The sequence below is a fragment of the Leguminivora glycinivorella genome, chromosome 10, assembly GCF_023078275.1.
Source record: "Leguminivora glycinivorella isolate SPB_JAAS2020 chromosome 10, LegGlyc_1.1, whole genome shotgun sequence".
Classification (NCBI taxonomy): Eukaryota; Metazoa; Arthropoda; class Insecta; order Lepidoptera; family Tortricidae; genus Leguminivora; species Leguminivora glycinivorella.
In genome coordinates this window covers 1,343,231-1,357,132 of record NC_062980.1, presented here as the reverse complement: position 1 = coordinate 1,357,132, position 13,902 = coordinate 1,343,231, and the positions used below count along the sequence as shown (strand labels likewise).

General features: G+C 39.7%; 1 protein-coding gene across 1 annotated transcript; it reads right to left on the bottom strand.

The window, feature by feature from the left end:
- Positions 1 to 3,746: 3,746 nt before the first annotated feature.
- On the bottom strand, positions 3,747 to 13,235 carry LOC125230516 (ubiquitin carboxyl-terminal hydrolase 30 homolog). Its single transcript, XM_048135694.1, has 9 exons — positions 12,835 to 13,235; positions 12,262 to 12,434; positions 11,353 to 11,548; positions 9,730 to 9,899; positions 9,323 to 9,410; positions 8,097 to 8,209; positions 6,149 to 6,280; positions 4,896 to 5,068; positions 3,747 to 4,131 (listed from the first exon to the last, which is right to left on the bottom strand). The coding sequence occupies exons 1-9, from the start codon at positions 13,103 to 13,105 to the stop codon at positions 3,927 to 3,929; spliced, it is 1,521 nt and encodes a 506-aa protein (XP_047991651.1). The 5' UTR covers positions 13,106 to 13,235; the 3' UTR covers positions 3,747 to 3,926.
- Positions 13,236 to 13,902: the final 667 nt, after the last annotated feature.

Sequence of the window (13,902 nt, the reverse complement as noted above, 5' to 3'; positions counted from 1 at the left end):
AAAAAAATCTAAATCGGTTTATCCGTTCGGGAGCTACGATGCCACAGACAGACACACACAGACAAATAAAAGTATAACAACAAAATTAAAATTTTGAAAAAGCCCCGACCGCGACATATAGTAGACCGATATTCATAAAACATGGCTAAGAACACTCCCGACTAACTCAGCTTTCAAACAAAAAAAAACTAAATCTAAATAGGTTTATCCGTCCGGGAGCTACGATGCCACAGACACACAGACACGTCAAACTAATAACACCCCGTCATTTTTGCATCGGGGGTCAAAAAAGGTGGCATATTTGAAAAATGCAGGGCTCAATACACCGGCCTATAAAACGCATGCGTTTCTAAATAAACGTTGGGGGAATCATCAACGACTCATTATATTAAAAATTCATTGAAAATGCAGGGACGAAGGTTAAACTCCTATCGAAAATTTTAATGTCGCGCATTTTTTTAGTGCCAACATTTGGTTGACCATCTATATTACAGCATTATTGATAACTTAGTCATGAATAAGTTAAATATATGAAAGGTAACATCTAAAACGTGATAAGTTTATGCTAAACATGGCACTTCGAAAATCTGCAAGTAGTTCCTAAACCTAATTATTTCAAGTTCCTGGATAGTGTAGTTAAAATTATTTGAATTAAACGTAGTCAATGTGGCCTAATCCGTTTGGGGTAAAGGTTCGGCCACACATAGGGCGTTTTGATAGCGTAGCGTTAACGGAGCGAATGCCAGCGCATTCAGAGCGGATCGGCTGCTTCGTCCGGCGCACCGCCATCATTGCGCTACGCTAACGCGTAACGCTGCTCTTTCAAAACGCGGAAGTGTGGCGAAACTTAAAATGATCTTCGTTTTTTGAGAACTGACTCGAATAGTTTTCAAATTTTCTGAAAACGGAGTTTAACCACATTGACATTGATTTACAAAACAGACATAACAATTTTCATTTTTATGCCTACGACTAAGATTTATATCAAAAAAATAATTTAAACTATACAGTACGATTGACATCAGTTAACGATTCGAGTTTTATATCTATCTCGCTCGCACTTATGTGATCCCGATGCCAGCCGAAGCCGAAGGGTAAAAGCCGAATCGTTAACTGATTTTAATCGTACTGTACCGATATCAGTAACCTCTCAAGTCTAAACGGGTGAAAAAGGACACAGTGAAATACTGTACAAGGAGACATTATATTACCTACAAGTATACAAGTGGAGTTTTCTAGCATTATAAGACTTTGAACCATTTTTGAATTAAAGATTAGTAATTCAGTCATTAGTTTATGAAAATTTAAGTATTATTTTTAAATAATCGACAAATAATAAGAGATACCAACCAGAGGGGTAGCGTTTATTTTCCTAGCGTCAGTTGAAGTAAGAGCCGACTGAATCCAGTTCTTAGGCACTGTTCCCACCAGAAACGATTAAGCGATGAGCCATCGGCTATAGAAACGAACAAAAGATAGTAGCTCCCGTGTAAATTGTTTATTTGTCATGTCACCCGCCTTTTTGCCGACCTTCTTAAAAATATAAGACAATACGTCAATCCGAAAAAACACATTCGATGTCAATGATGTGAAAAAATATCCGTAACGACGAATAAAACTAATTAAATAAATAACGTTTCGCGAGTGTACACAGGAAAGAGTGAACCAAGTAAATCTTCGTAAGGGTGGCCCGCTGAACTATCGAGACGATAATAACCGTAAGTTGGATTGGCAGCGATCAATTACCATAATTTTATTTTTCCGTTTTATTTTATTTTATATTACAATAGTTCGTCAGGAACTACGTATTCACTGGTCCTTCAACAATCTCCGAAGTGAACTAGTTCGTTCTTTTAGGATATTTAGTACAGTAGTACACCGAGAGAGCGAGATACAGATTGTGCATATGGCGTACAGTAACGCTCGCTCGTAGGTACCTACTAGCCGAGAGCTGATCGGCCGTTTTTGCGCGCTCTCGGTCCGAGTCAGTCGGTTGCGGTAGGATCACACGGATCGCTTTGCTGTCATTGTCACTTCTCGGCTCTTCGCTCCTTTCGCTCGCATACTATTGCGCGTGTGTGAGTGTACTAAATGTCCTAGAGAGCAGAATCATTTGGGAGTCGTTCGGTCTAGTACAGTGCAGGGAATCGTGTCTTTTGTACTATTAGCACATGTACTACACAAGCCTAATTTACAGTTCATCGCTCGCGCTACCATCGCGTCTCTTTTTTATTTACACGGGAGCGACTGTCTTTTGCTCGTTTTTATAGCTCATAGCGTACTAGCTTTTGGTAGAACTAGTGTCTCACTCTTAAATGTCTCATAGGATTTAGGTTAAAACATGTCAAAAGCTCCTGCGAGATATGTTCCGTGAGTAAATGCAGTACAAAATACAGTCAGTAGAAAACTAGAGAATGAAATACATCGTAAATGCAAAGACCATAAGACATACGACAGATGTGAAGTTCTCTAGAAAAAGGCACCACATTCTCACGTGCCATAAAGGACGCGCTGACCGCTGACAGATTTGTACACGTAAAAAGACGAGAGAATGTTTCGTTATTATTTAAGGTTCGAATGTGGTGCATTGATTGAGAACCACGATATTTTCCGTTAAAATGTTGTTTACACACTTCATACATTTATTACAGTAAATTTATTTTAGCTTCTTTGTGTGAGTGTTACCAGTCTGTATTATTCACTTTTCTCTAGTAAAATATAGATTTATTTAAGGACGAATCAGATATCTTACATCAGTTAATACTGATTCGTTATCTATATCAAAATGGACATTTACAGTCAAAGACAAGACAAAAACTATAAATGCTAATATTAAAAGCAGGAACTATACAAGAATAAATAATTTCATTCATCAAGTAGTTTGAGCTCTAAAAGCTGTGACTTTCCATCAAAAAAGAGTCCTCATAGCATAAGAAGCACATGGATCCTTTTTAAAGGAAAGCCACGTTTGTTCAGCCTACAAGCAAACATTCAATCAAGCAACATAATTTAAAATTTACAACACAACGGGTCGTAAGACCCAAATAACGACACAGGTCAAAATTACACTGTACAAAACAAAACAACAAACTGTGACGTTTTCAGCTAAAAGGTACCGCATTGTCATTGTCATAGAGTCAAGTATTAAATATAGATTATTTGATTTCGCATGTTCAGAGTCAGTCAAACATAAATTGTTTAGATCTTGATCTAATTTTTTTTTTCATTATTTTAGAAATAGTGTCGTATAAAACTGGTGGTTCATTTTGAACCAGGATAAAAGGTGCAAGATTTTTATAGTTAAAAGTTAGATTATAATGAAGAATTGTTTTGAAATTACGAATTTACATAAGTCAGTTTCCAATATTTTTTACAAATTATTGATAAATTTTAAAATCGAGCATTTTTGTTATGCTTAGTAGCTAATGTAGCTATTTAGCTTTTATGCTGGCGTTCAAATTCAAAGTTTATTGGTAATAAGGTTGTTTTTTTTTTTTTATAAATAGCGTAAAATCTTGCAGAAGTAAAGATTCATATAACTTAGGCACTGGTCCCACCGCGAGCTAGTAAGCTATGAGCTATCGGCTATAAAAACGAACAAAAGATAAGCACTCCCGTGCAAATAAAAGAGACACGGCGATATTGATAGCTCACTGCTGGGCGAGTAACTATAAACATCGCCGTGTCTCTTTTATTTACGCGGGAGTGATTATCTTTTGTTCGTTTTTATAGCCGATAGCTTATAGCTTACTAGCTCGCGTTCGGACCAGAGTTTTAAGCAACTTCAATGGTGTAAAACCTAATAATTACTTCTCCTTCCTTATAAAATCCGAAAATAAACCACTGGTTTAATACGGCCCAAGCGGCCTACATCTCAACCGATCAGATAAATACCTAGGCAGCGCGAACAAGGAGCTGGCGTCGAATCAAATGTGATGCGTATTCGCGTCAAGCGACGCCGGCTGCGCGTGCGCGTGCGCGGGCGTGCCGGGCGCGTGCGTGTGCGCTCCGTGCGTGTGTGCGTGAGTGGCGTGCGTGGGTGCGCGCTCGTAGAATAGCATGTAGGCTGCGCAGCGGAGGACTTCCGAGAGAGACACCTCGTGGACTAGAGTATCGGAGGTGTACCACCATCTGGAAATATGTTCATTGGCCAGTGTTTATTTTATTATTTATACTTTGGCATATAAACCAACTGTTACAGAACACGCCCCTTTTAAAAAAAGGATATTATACGAAATTCAATTTAAAAACATAATTTAGCACACGGAGACCCTGCAGAACGAAACAAATTATATATCTGTTAATCATTTTCATAGATAATTACAACAAATACATAATTATATTATGAAAATTTCATTAATATTACAACAAGAGAACTAACTAGGATAAACAATTTCATGTATTTATCGATAAACCATCAGAAATCTCTGAAACCTGTAAACGTTCGCGTTTAAATGAGCAATGTTAGACAGATTCGCAGAATACTGAACTATGATCATAGATATATAGATAGAATACTCTTTATTGGCACACCTCAGCAAAAGATACAGAAAAAATATACAGTGGAGACAAAACAAATTATTATAAATAAAGGCAGACAACAGGCGGTCTTATCGCTAAAGAGCGATTTCTACCAGACAACCTTTGGGTAGCGGAAATAAAAAAACATAATCAAAAAGAGTAGGTGCTTCGAAATAAAAAATCATAATTATTATAATTTCCGACACACAAATTGAATAAACATACACATATAAGAGAATATAAATAGACTGAGCATATATATATATCTCTGTCCTTTAAGTAAGTTTGAAACATTAGAGTATGTATACTATACGTTATTGTTCACAACATCTCTCAAATCAAGTGCTAACCAACCAATTTAAATGATTTTATACCTGCGGGCTTCGAACCCGTTCCCCCGGCGGTACGTAGCGAAGTGTCCGGACCTGGGGCCTCCTACATGCACGACTACAGCCGCTAGCCTGTACAGCGCGCGCGATGAGCTCTCGCTCTGTTCAGGGTCTGCTGCGCGGAGGCGACCGCCGCTCATCAGGGAGACTAGGTCCGTCTGAAATGGCAGATATTTATTTTCATACATTACGAGTCAGCACCATAAATTAAATATAAGATCTTATATTTAATTTATGTAAGTGAGCAATTCCCGAATAGTTTGTACATTTAAATCACGTCTCCGATTTTGATAAAAATTGGTAGGCTGATAGAGTCCGTGATGCTGAGAAAGATCCCAAAAGGTGAAGGTGAAGGTTTCCCAAAATTTGGTTGGATTCCCAAAGGTTGTTTGTATGAAACCTTCCTTTTTTGTTACCAGATTTCTATACATTTTCGGTAACAAAAAAGGAAAGTTTCATACAAACTACATAGGACATTTTGGGAAACCTAGTGGATCTTGCTCAGCATCATGGACTCTATCAGCCTACCAATTTTTATCAAAATCGGAGACGTGATCCAAATGTACAAACTCTTCGGGAATTGCTGAAGTAAGGAAGATTGCTTGGTTTTTTTATGAGATAGGAGACAAACGAGCAGACAAGTCGCCTGATGGTAAGCGATCACTGCCGTCCATGGACACCCGAAACACCAGAAGTGTTTTAGGTGCGTCGCCGGCCTTTAAGAGCAAATTAGTGTATATTAGTTCCATTTAGCCTAAGATTTTTTTTTTCTATTAATAGACGGATCCATCGCATACAAAGCGAGTTGCGTCACAAGTCACGACGCAATATCGGTTACACATATTGGTATGAACTCCCAAAATAACTAAACTGTTTGTATCTGGTCAATAAGTTGAGAAAAAGAAGCAGTTGAATAAATACAGACACCAATCGCAATGACAAAATCAACAGCTCGACTCTGGCCAACATGGGACTCGAACCCACATCATTGGATTGCCGGTCCAATGAGTTACCATACCATTAAAGAATGCGTTAAAAAAGGAAAAATCTATATGTATATAATTAAACATATGGATACGAGTACATTCGCATTATTCATTTTCATAAGATCTTATATTGAGGAGTACTCTAATATTTTAGCGACCGTGACAGGACAGTGTCTTGTATGAACAGGCTGGCGACATGCGTCGCCTGAGTGGGGATGGTCCCTGAGACACGTAAGGCTCGGTGTGACTGACCGCGGGCGGAGGGGCCTGCGTGTAGGGCGCCATGGCGACGGTCTCGGGGAAGGCCACCAGCTCCGTCCTCTTGCTCAGGGCTCCGCCCGCCCACTCCACGCGGCCGATGTGCAGGCAGAGGCAGGCTGGCAACTGAAACAGCATACGACCTTTCAAAAGGTAGCTAGATCATACCTAATTTGCACACACTTTGCACTAAGAATGTAAATAATGAAACTTGGCAAGAACACAGTGTGGTCCGACTTAAGTAAAAAAAAAAACACCTCTTTTGAAAGTTTACTCAGAGCTGTCCCACGTTATTGGCTTCGTGCGAAGTGCATGGAGGGGGTAAGCAAAGCGATCGCAGTGCTTGCGGTGGTCAAAATCGACACTGATTGTGGTTGTCATCTATCAAAACTCATAAAATATAATACAATGTGTAATGTTTGATATGGGGCACCAATGTTGTTTCGTTGTTAATTGTAAAAATAATGGCATAAATAGTCGTTGCACGTTCTATGCGTTTCTTAGAGCACCCTGGAAATTGGATCAAAGAACTAAATGGATAGCTACCGTGAAAAGAAAACGTAAGTGACATGTCAAAACAAAACATTATAATAAATTATATTTAAGCTTTGTTTACCTAATATTGTTCAATACGCTCTTAGTATTTTTCCTACCGTAAAAGATTATGCTTAAAGATTCAGGCCTAGCCTGGGAATAGGCCCGTGTCGGATATTTCTGCGGCCGCGGACATGACTAGGTACTTACGTTTAGATTTGTTTTATATGGCATTAACGGGACGCAGGTTTAGCGAATACCATATCACTCGCTCGTAGAACTTCTACCATTACTCCTATGTTCTTGAAGAGTCCTTATATGCCCTGCCAGCACCAATTTATTGCCTCTTTCTGTGGTCTGGGGTGGGAAGTTTATACCGTGAGTAATGCTTTGGAAACTGATTTTTATTATTATATCCATGTCTTTATAATCTATCTACATAAATTACACTTGAAAAACTAGCTCTTGTTATTCGATTTATTTAAAATTAACGAAAAATCGTTATATATGTTTGTTTACATGTCATTTTTTGACATTTTCCACTTCAAGTTCACATGGTAGTGGGCGTAATTGTTGTGCACGTAGCCAATAAGAACAAAATCGATTATTGTCCCAAATTTGTAAGAACCTCTTTTTGACACATGACAGTGTCATTTATCGTTCATTTTTAATTTTAAACTAGTGCTGTGGCAGTCTGTCATTTCGATTCAAATGACATTTCAGTAAGTTAATAGAAATCGTATATTTGTTTAAGCGCCTCCTTGTGCATAGGGCCTAATCGATTCGACCAATTCGAAATTAATCGTTAGATTTGGCAAACGATACGTCTTAGCCACATCGCAACATACTTCAAAACGAATGTGTGTGTAATTTGGTATAAGACTAAAAGTAGTTCTAATATCTATTCACTGATATCTATACTCATACATTTTAACTTGCCTACCTGCTTGTTACTCAAGCAACTTAGTACAGAATATCTACTTCTTACTTAGTTATAATAAACATAATTAATGTGTCAAAAATGTGAACTTACAAATCCGGGACAATAGCCACTCGTCTATACATAGAAATTGACATTAAATCAAACAGATATAAGAAGATACATATAGGACTCCGTGATCGCTGCTTACCCGTTTGAAACATACCATACGTAAATAACCTAACCACAAAATTAAAATTTTAAAACAACCCCCGACCGCGACATAGTGGACCGATTTTCATGAAACATTGCTAAGAATACTCCCGAGTAACTAAAACTAAATCCAGATCGGTTCATCCGATGCTACGATGCCACAGACAGACACACACACACACAGACACGTCAAACTTATAACACCCCGTCGTTTTTGTGTCGGGGGCTAAAAAAAAAATTTGTAGAAATCAATAGATTTCAAATCAATAGTTTTACCTTTCCGAAATTAACAGTGCGAATGTGCTGCGTATTGAGCGGTGTATCTGGCGAGCACTTGTTGCAACGGACTCCTTTCACCATCTCCGGCGCTGTGAAAGCGCGCAGAAGCCCTAAAAAAATAACAAGGGGATATTACACAAAATAGACGACACGACTAAAAAAACTATTTAGTCCGTCAGTTAGATTATCAAAAAATTTTGGACACATTTTTTCTTTTCTCTCGTAAACGAAAAATGACGACCGTAGAAGTGCGTTGAAGTTTCGCGTGACGTCACGCCTAGGTACAATTTTTACTTAAAGTGACGTCACAAGCCCCCACTCCGGAACTTTGGTGTTCTGTATCTTTGTATTTTTTCTTTAATTAGAAAAAGCGAAAAATATGTGTTCAGTATCTTTGGACGATCTAACTAACGGACTAAACAAAATGATATATTTTTTATGTAGTAATCATCCCTATTCTGAGGGAGCCCATAGCCTCGTAGCGCCCACCATACAAAATTTGCTAGGAAATTTTGATTCTTATTGTACTTGAGATTGAATTCAATTTCATTTGTTCGAAAAATTTTTAAAACAAAAGAAATTATATTTTATTTGTTTACATGAAAGTTAAAATTCCATTGAAACCAAATGTACTTCAGAAAGTACATTGGGCGCCAAGAGGTTAGCACATTATCGAGAGCCTACCGCGAATCATGTACGGCTATTCAATCTGCATCATGTTACTTCTAAAATTGGACGTAGTTTACTACCCGTATAACATATCAAGTTTTAGTAAATATGTGGGCTACGAACTGTACCTACTAACTTTATATCAAATCAATAGCGACAATAAAGTTCATACTGTGATTACACAAATTCCGAAACTTTTTATGTTTTAATGATATTGAAGCCACTGCAGGGCCTAGGAGACTAAGCAAAAATTATTTTGTAGCTAATTGTTAAAAATCAGAACTTGACTGTACTTAAAATAAAATATTTTATACCATGCACGAAATAAAGCATCAGATAAATATAAGAAAAACATGGATAGAAGTTTATTTTTAAATCCAATTTCTATTTAATAAGTCAGGTAGAAATATATAAAGTAACTGAGTTGACCGTGACGTCACTCAATTTGATTTCATATAAATTCCATATTAGCAAGACGTTGAAATTCGTTTTGACAGTTCTTAAAAAGAAGCTGATTTGACTAGGAGGCAAGTAGCCTATTATCTACAACATACCAGCAAGACTGTAGGTCCCCGTGTTGCCAACGGCTGCATTCGCCATGGACAGCGAGATGCTGTCGAATTTGTCGTACCGGATCGGGCTCTGCAAAATACCAGGAATTCTAAATAATTTCTGACCAAGCTATTTTCCTGAGCTCCAGAAAAAACTTTTGTTCTTTAATTTGGAATCTCGTCGTGTCGTCTTTGTCAAAATGAATTTTGCACAGCTTTTTAATATTTTGAAATAGATCAGAACCTGAGAGCGAATATTTTGTATGATTTTCACTATAAAAGTCCCATGATACTCAGACATATTTAAAAATATTTTAAGCGGTCACGCACGTATTCGTCGATATAACGCTCGACATGTTTCGATCCATTTCCGAGGATCTTTTTCAATCGAAGGAAGAATCGAGGCTCACCTTGCTGCCGCACACGGTGCACTGCAGCCGGGAGGCGAGGGTTCCCCTGAAGGGCGGCGCGGGCGCGGGGCGGGCGGGCGCGGCGGGCACCCAGCGCCGCCCCACGGAGCTGAGGTGGCAGAACGAGCGCGACACGCCTTTAGCGAGCCGCCGGGGAGGTGGCGCCTCCTCTGGAAATAACCAACCACAGAGAACCTCCTATAGAGTGGCAGTCTTGTATATTTGGTTCGCGATACGAGTCACCAGTGTTTGGGGTGCGAGAAGCGGGCGGGGAATGTGTTAAGCGCGCTGTGATTGGCCGTTTCAAGGACGGCGGGCAGTCGCGCCAGATGAAAAGGGACAGAAGTATGACTGTGAAGGAAGCATTGAGGCTCCCTCTACTGACGCGTAAGTGGCCAATGTAAGTTGACCTATGCCGGCTCTGAATAAATTATAAATATGACTTATTTGTGGAATGTAATGCCGTCTGTTTTTAAATTTGAGCTTCTTGTTACCTTTCCACACCATTTCACACTACAGGTGGACATCTTTAAGGCATCAAAATACCCTTTTCCAATTTTTTTGTGCGAAAAACACGCGCTGCTTTCGGGTCTGTTACTTGGTCGATACTGATCGGGCACGGCGAGCGCCCGCGCTTATATCAGTGCAAATACTAGGAAGGCTGGCGACCGCGAGTCGTCTTGTAATAGATGTCTATAGGGGTTGGTCTGTGTAACCAACACATTATACAACTTTTCGGGAAAAGATAGGAAGACCTAAAATAAATTGTAAATGGGTTACTACACTGATGAAAAACCTTACACCTACCTGACCTACCATCTTAAACTATGGGGCTGTCCACATATTACGTTGATGCCAAATTTCGATATTTTGAACCTGTTCCAGCTATGTCACGCTTTTTTTGTATCCCTTTGACTTGGATTGTCGACCCTTATTGTGAAACGCCATTCATGCGATTATTGTGTTTGGCAAGTCTTTAACATTTCTAAAACTAAAGGCCAGTCGCTTCAACCACAGACACATCAACGTCACGCAGCAAAGTCTATGGAAATTTCATACATAAAAGTGAGCGAGCGCTAAATTAACGGTTTGATGCGACAGACCCTAAAACTGAAAAGCAAACTCTGAAGACTGGGATCGCATGGATGACGATCGCGCAGAAAACAGCAAGGCAAGCTGTAAATGCTGTAAAAATACCTGAGCTCCGGGTCCACTAGGCCAGGCTCGTCCCAGGCAGCAGACTGCGGCCACATAGCCAGAGTGCAAGGCGTGGGCAGTGGGGGCTACAGTACCTACCTTGCTCTGGGTCCACTAGACTGGAATTCGTCACTGGCGCAGACTGCGGCCTCATGGACAGAGTGCATTTCAGTGGTCTTAGTTAAAACTTACATACCTAAATCCTAAACTACTGTAAACACCATTCAAGCAATTGGCAAGTCTTTGACATTCCTAAACCTAAAGCTGAAAACAAGCTAGTCAGCTATTGAAGACTGGGATCGCATGAATGGCGCTCGCGCAGGAGATAGCAAGGGAAACTTTCACAGTACCTGGCTCCGGGGCACGTGGCAGCTGTTTGACATTACTAAAACTAAAAAGCAAACTCATTTACTAATGTAATCTCACCTGGCTCCGGGTCCACTAGGCCAGGCTCGTCCCCAGCAGCTGCAGACTGCGGCCGCATAGCCAGGGTGCTGGGCGTGGGCGGCGTGGAGTCGGCGCGCGCGCCGCCCAGCCCCGCGGCGGGTGGCGACGCGGGCGACGCCAGCGCCGACCACGCGCGCCCGCCGCCGAGCCCGAGCGCGTCCGAGAGGCAACCGGGCTGTGGAAATATCAACAGCAAGCCCATTAGAGGTGAAATACACAGAAGGGACGCGTCATAAGATGCGGAACGGACGCTCGCGCCGCGCCGTACAACTTGCGACCCTTCTGTGTATTTTACCCCTTAGTTATAATCAAAGCAATAACTTTCTTTTATGCCCATTCATCCCATTCAAATCCAAGATCAAAACTTTGTATGGAATCAAAAAAATCAAACCGAGGGAAACACAGTGCTAATTAATTCCACATAACACCTGAAACCTCTGCCACAACTGGATACAGGCTTTATCAGTTACTACAACTGCCTACCTGCTTTACAAATAATAAATAAATAATACATAAAAAAACTCTTTCTATAGTATTTGTATGTAAAATAAAATTTTAAATTTTATGCAATTATTGATGCAAACTTATACCATTACTGTTCAAAAGAAATAGTTTCTCAGAAGTCAATTTATGGTATCATACTAAATAAAAAACCACAAATAAAAAGAATACTTTTTCCGTACTTTCGCAATGGAGAATAAAAGAATTATTTAAAATATTATTTAAAATTGGGTAAAAATATGAGGGTGAGGTCAAAAAGGTGAGGGTTAATGGTCAAACTTTAACAAACTTGTTTTTAATTTGCAACATTCTTTTCAATGAAAAATATTCTATTGTGTTTTGGCTCCCCCTTGAAATATTCAACAACATACCCAGAAAATCCCTTACCTTCTTGGACATGGCTATAGTCTCCTCCTCAATGCAAGAGAGCAGCACGTGCAGCAACTCATGTGCGTCCTGCTGGTCGGCCGGCACCACCCAGCCGGCAGCCCGGAGGGCTTGGAGTACACCCAGCGGGCAGACTGGTGTGCCGCGGGCTGCCTCGTGAGTGCCGTTTACAACTGTGTACATCATTATGTGGAGATGTCATTGTTATTGATAAATTGTGTATTGGGCACCTTTACAGCGTAATTTAATTTTTTTACTTATGACTGATTGAACAAAACAATACAGAAGAAATCTCTTAATATTTAATTACTAAGAAGGCTAATGGTAATGGTAAGTTTATCTAAATAATTTTTTTTAATGATAGAATTAATAATTATGTAAATTAATGAATTATGAATTGCATGTATGTTCTTGCCTAGAATTGACCTGTAAATATTTTACATTTATGAATAAATGATCTGATCTTAAATCTGCTAACCTTATAAATTATTCAAGCAGGTTCAAATATCACCTTGAGATAAAGAAAGTGGTAACAACTGTTGCATGTTAGCAATTAACAACACAAATACAAACCTTCAATGACTGTGTAGAGCGTGGTAATCATGCTGTTGTGGCTGTCGGCCTTCGCGTACTTCTTCAGCCAGTCGATGAAGAGCGGACAGGCCGCCAGCGCCTGCAGCAGCGTGTTCAGGAAGCACGTCCGGCCCAGGTTCTGGAGCCCCGCGATCTGCCCGCGCCGCTTCCGCATCTTCGGAGCACCCCCCGGGCCCCATAGCACGAACGCACCCACCACCACAGCGGCGGTCAGCCCTGCGGCCACCAAGATCCTGTCCCCGCTATCCATTGTCTCGTTATCGGGATAGCAGGCCGATACAATCACATACTTATTTTAACTACACATTCAATTACGTAAATTATCGTGTAACTCTTCTACGACTTTCTTGATTTTTGAAAACAATGTCGTCGAAAAATCGTCTCGATAAATTTTCTTTCATAATTTTTTGACATTTGACGTACAGTGTTGCCCTTTCTAAAAAAATCGAAATAGGTTTATATCGAATATCACAAGGGTCACCAATAATGGTATATGAAGTATCCGAATCCTATCAGCGCAACGGCACCCATAAAACACCAAATTAGTATCCTGTCGCCGACTCCAAGTTGCAGCGACAGCTCCATCAATAACCTACGCTTACAAGGTTTCTGATTTACAAAAACAAATTATAACTGTTTCTTCTTTACGATTTTCTGTTCTAGTGAATATTCACTTTCAAGAAGAAAAATAAAACGATTTCTGAATACAACGTCCTTTAACGAAAACAATGTTTGATATCACCAATGTTGATATAATGCATAACATAGTCCCAGAATCCCACAGGTGATTATTACGGCTACCATCAGAAACCTATCGTAAATATTAAACGTGGTCATGTTTTGATGAAAGCAAGTTTACCGACGGCTTAGTTATTAATTTATAATTTAGACACTTGTTTTTAGAATCACTTGTCCCGAATTTAGAACTTATGATATAATTATTATTTTAAACTTTACATACTTTTACTTTTGACATATTACAATGTCAGATTGGTCAGACAGATTTATTAAATGTTTTTTTCTTTCTGTTACCTTAGCCATAGAAGT

Coding starts and splice junctions, on each gene's coding strand:
- LOC125230516 (XM_048135694.1), bottom strand. CDS start 13,105: ATGGATAGCGGGGACAGGATCTTGGTGGCCGCAGGGCTGACCGCCGCT. Junction 8,210..9,322: donor GGGGACCTACAGTCTTGCTG/GTATGTTGTAGA, acceptor TTATTTTTTTAG/GGCTTCTGCGCGCTTTCACA. Junction 5,069..6,148: donor CGCAGGCCCCTCCGCCCGCG/GTCAGTCACACC, acceptor CTGCCATTTCAG/ACGGACCTAGTCTCCCTGAT.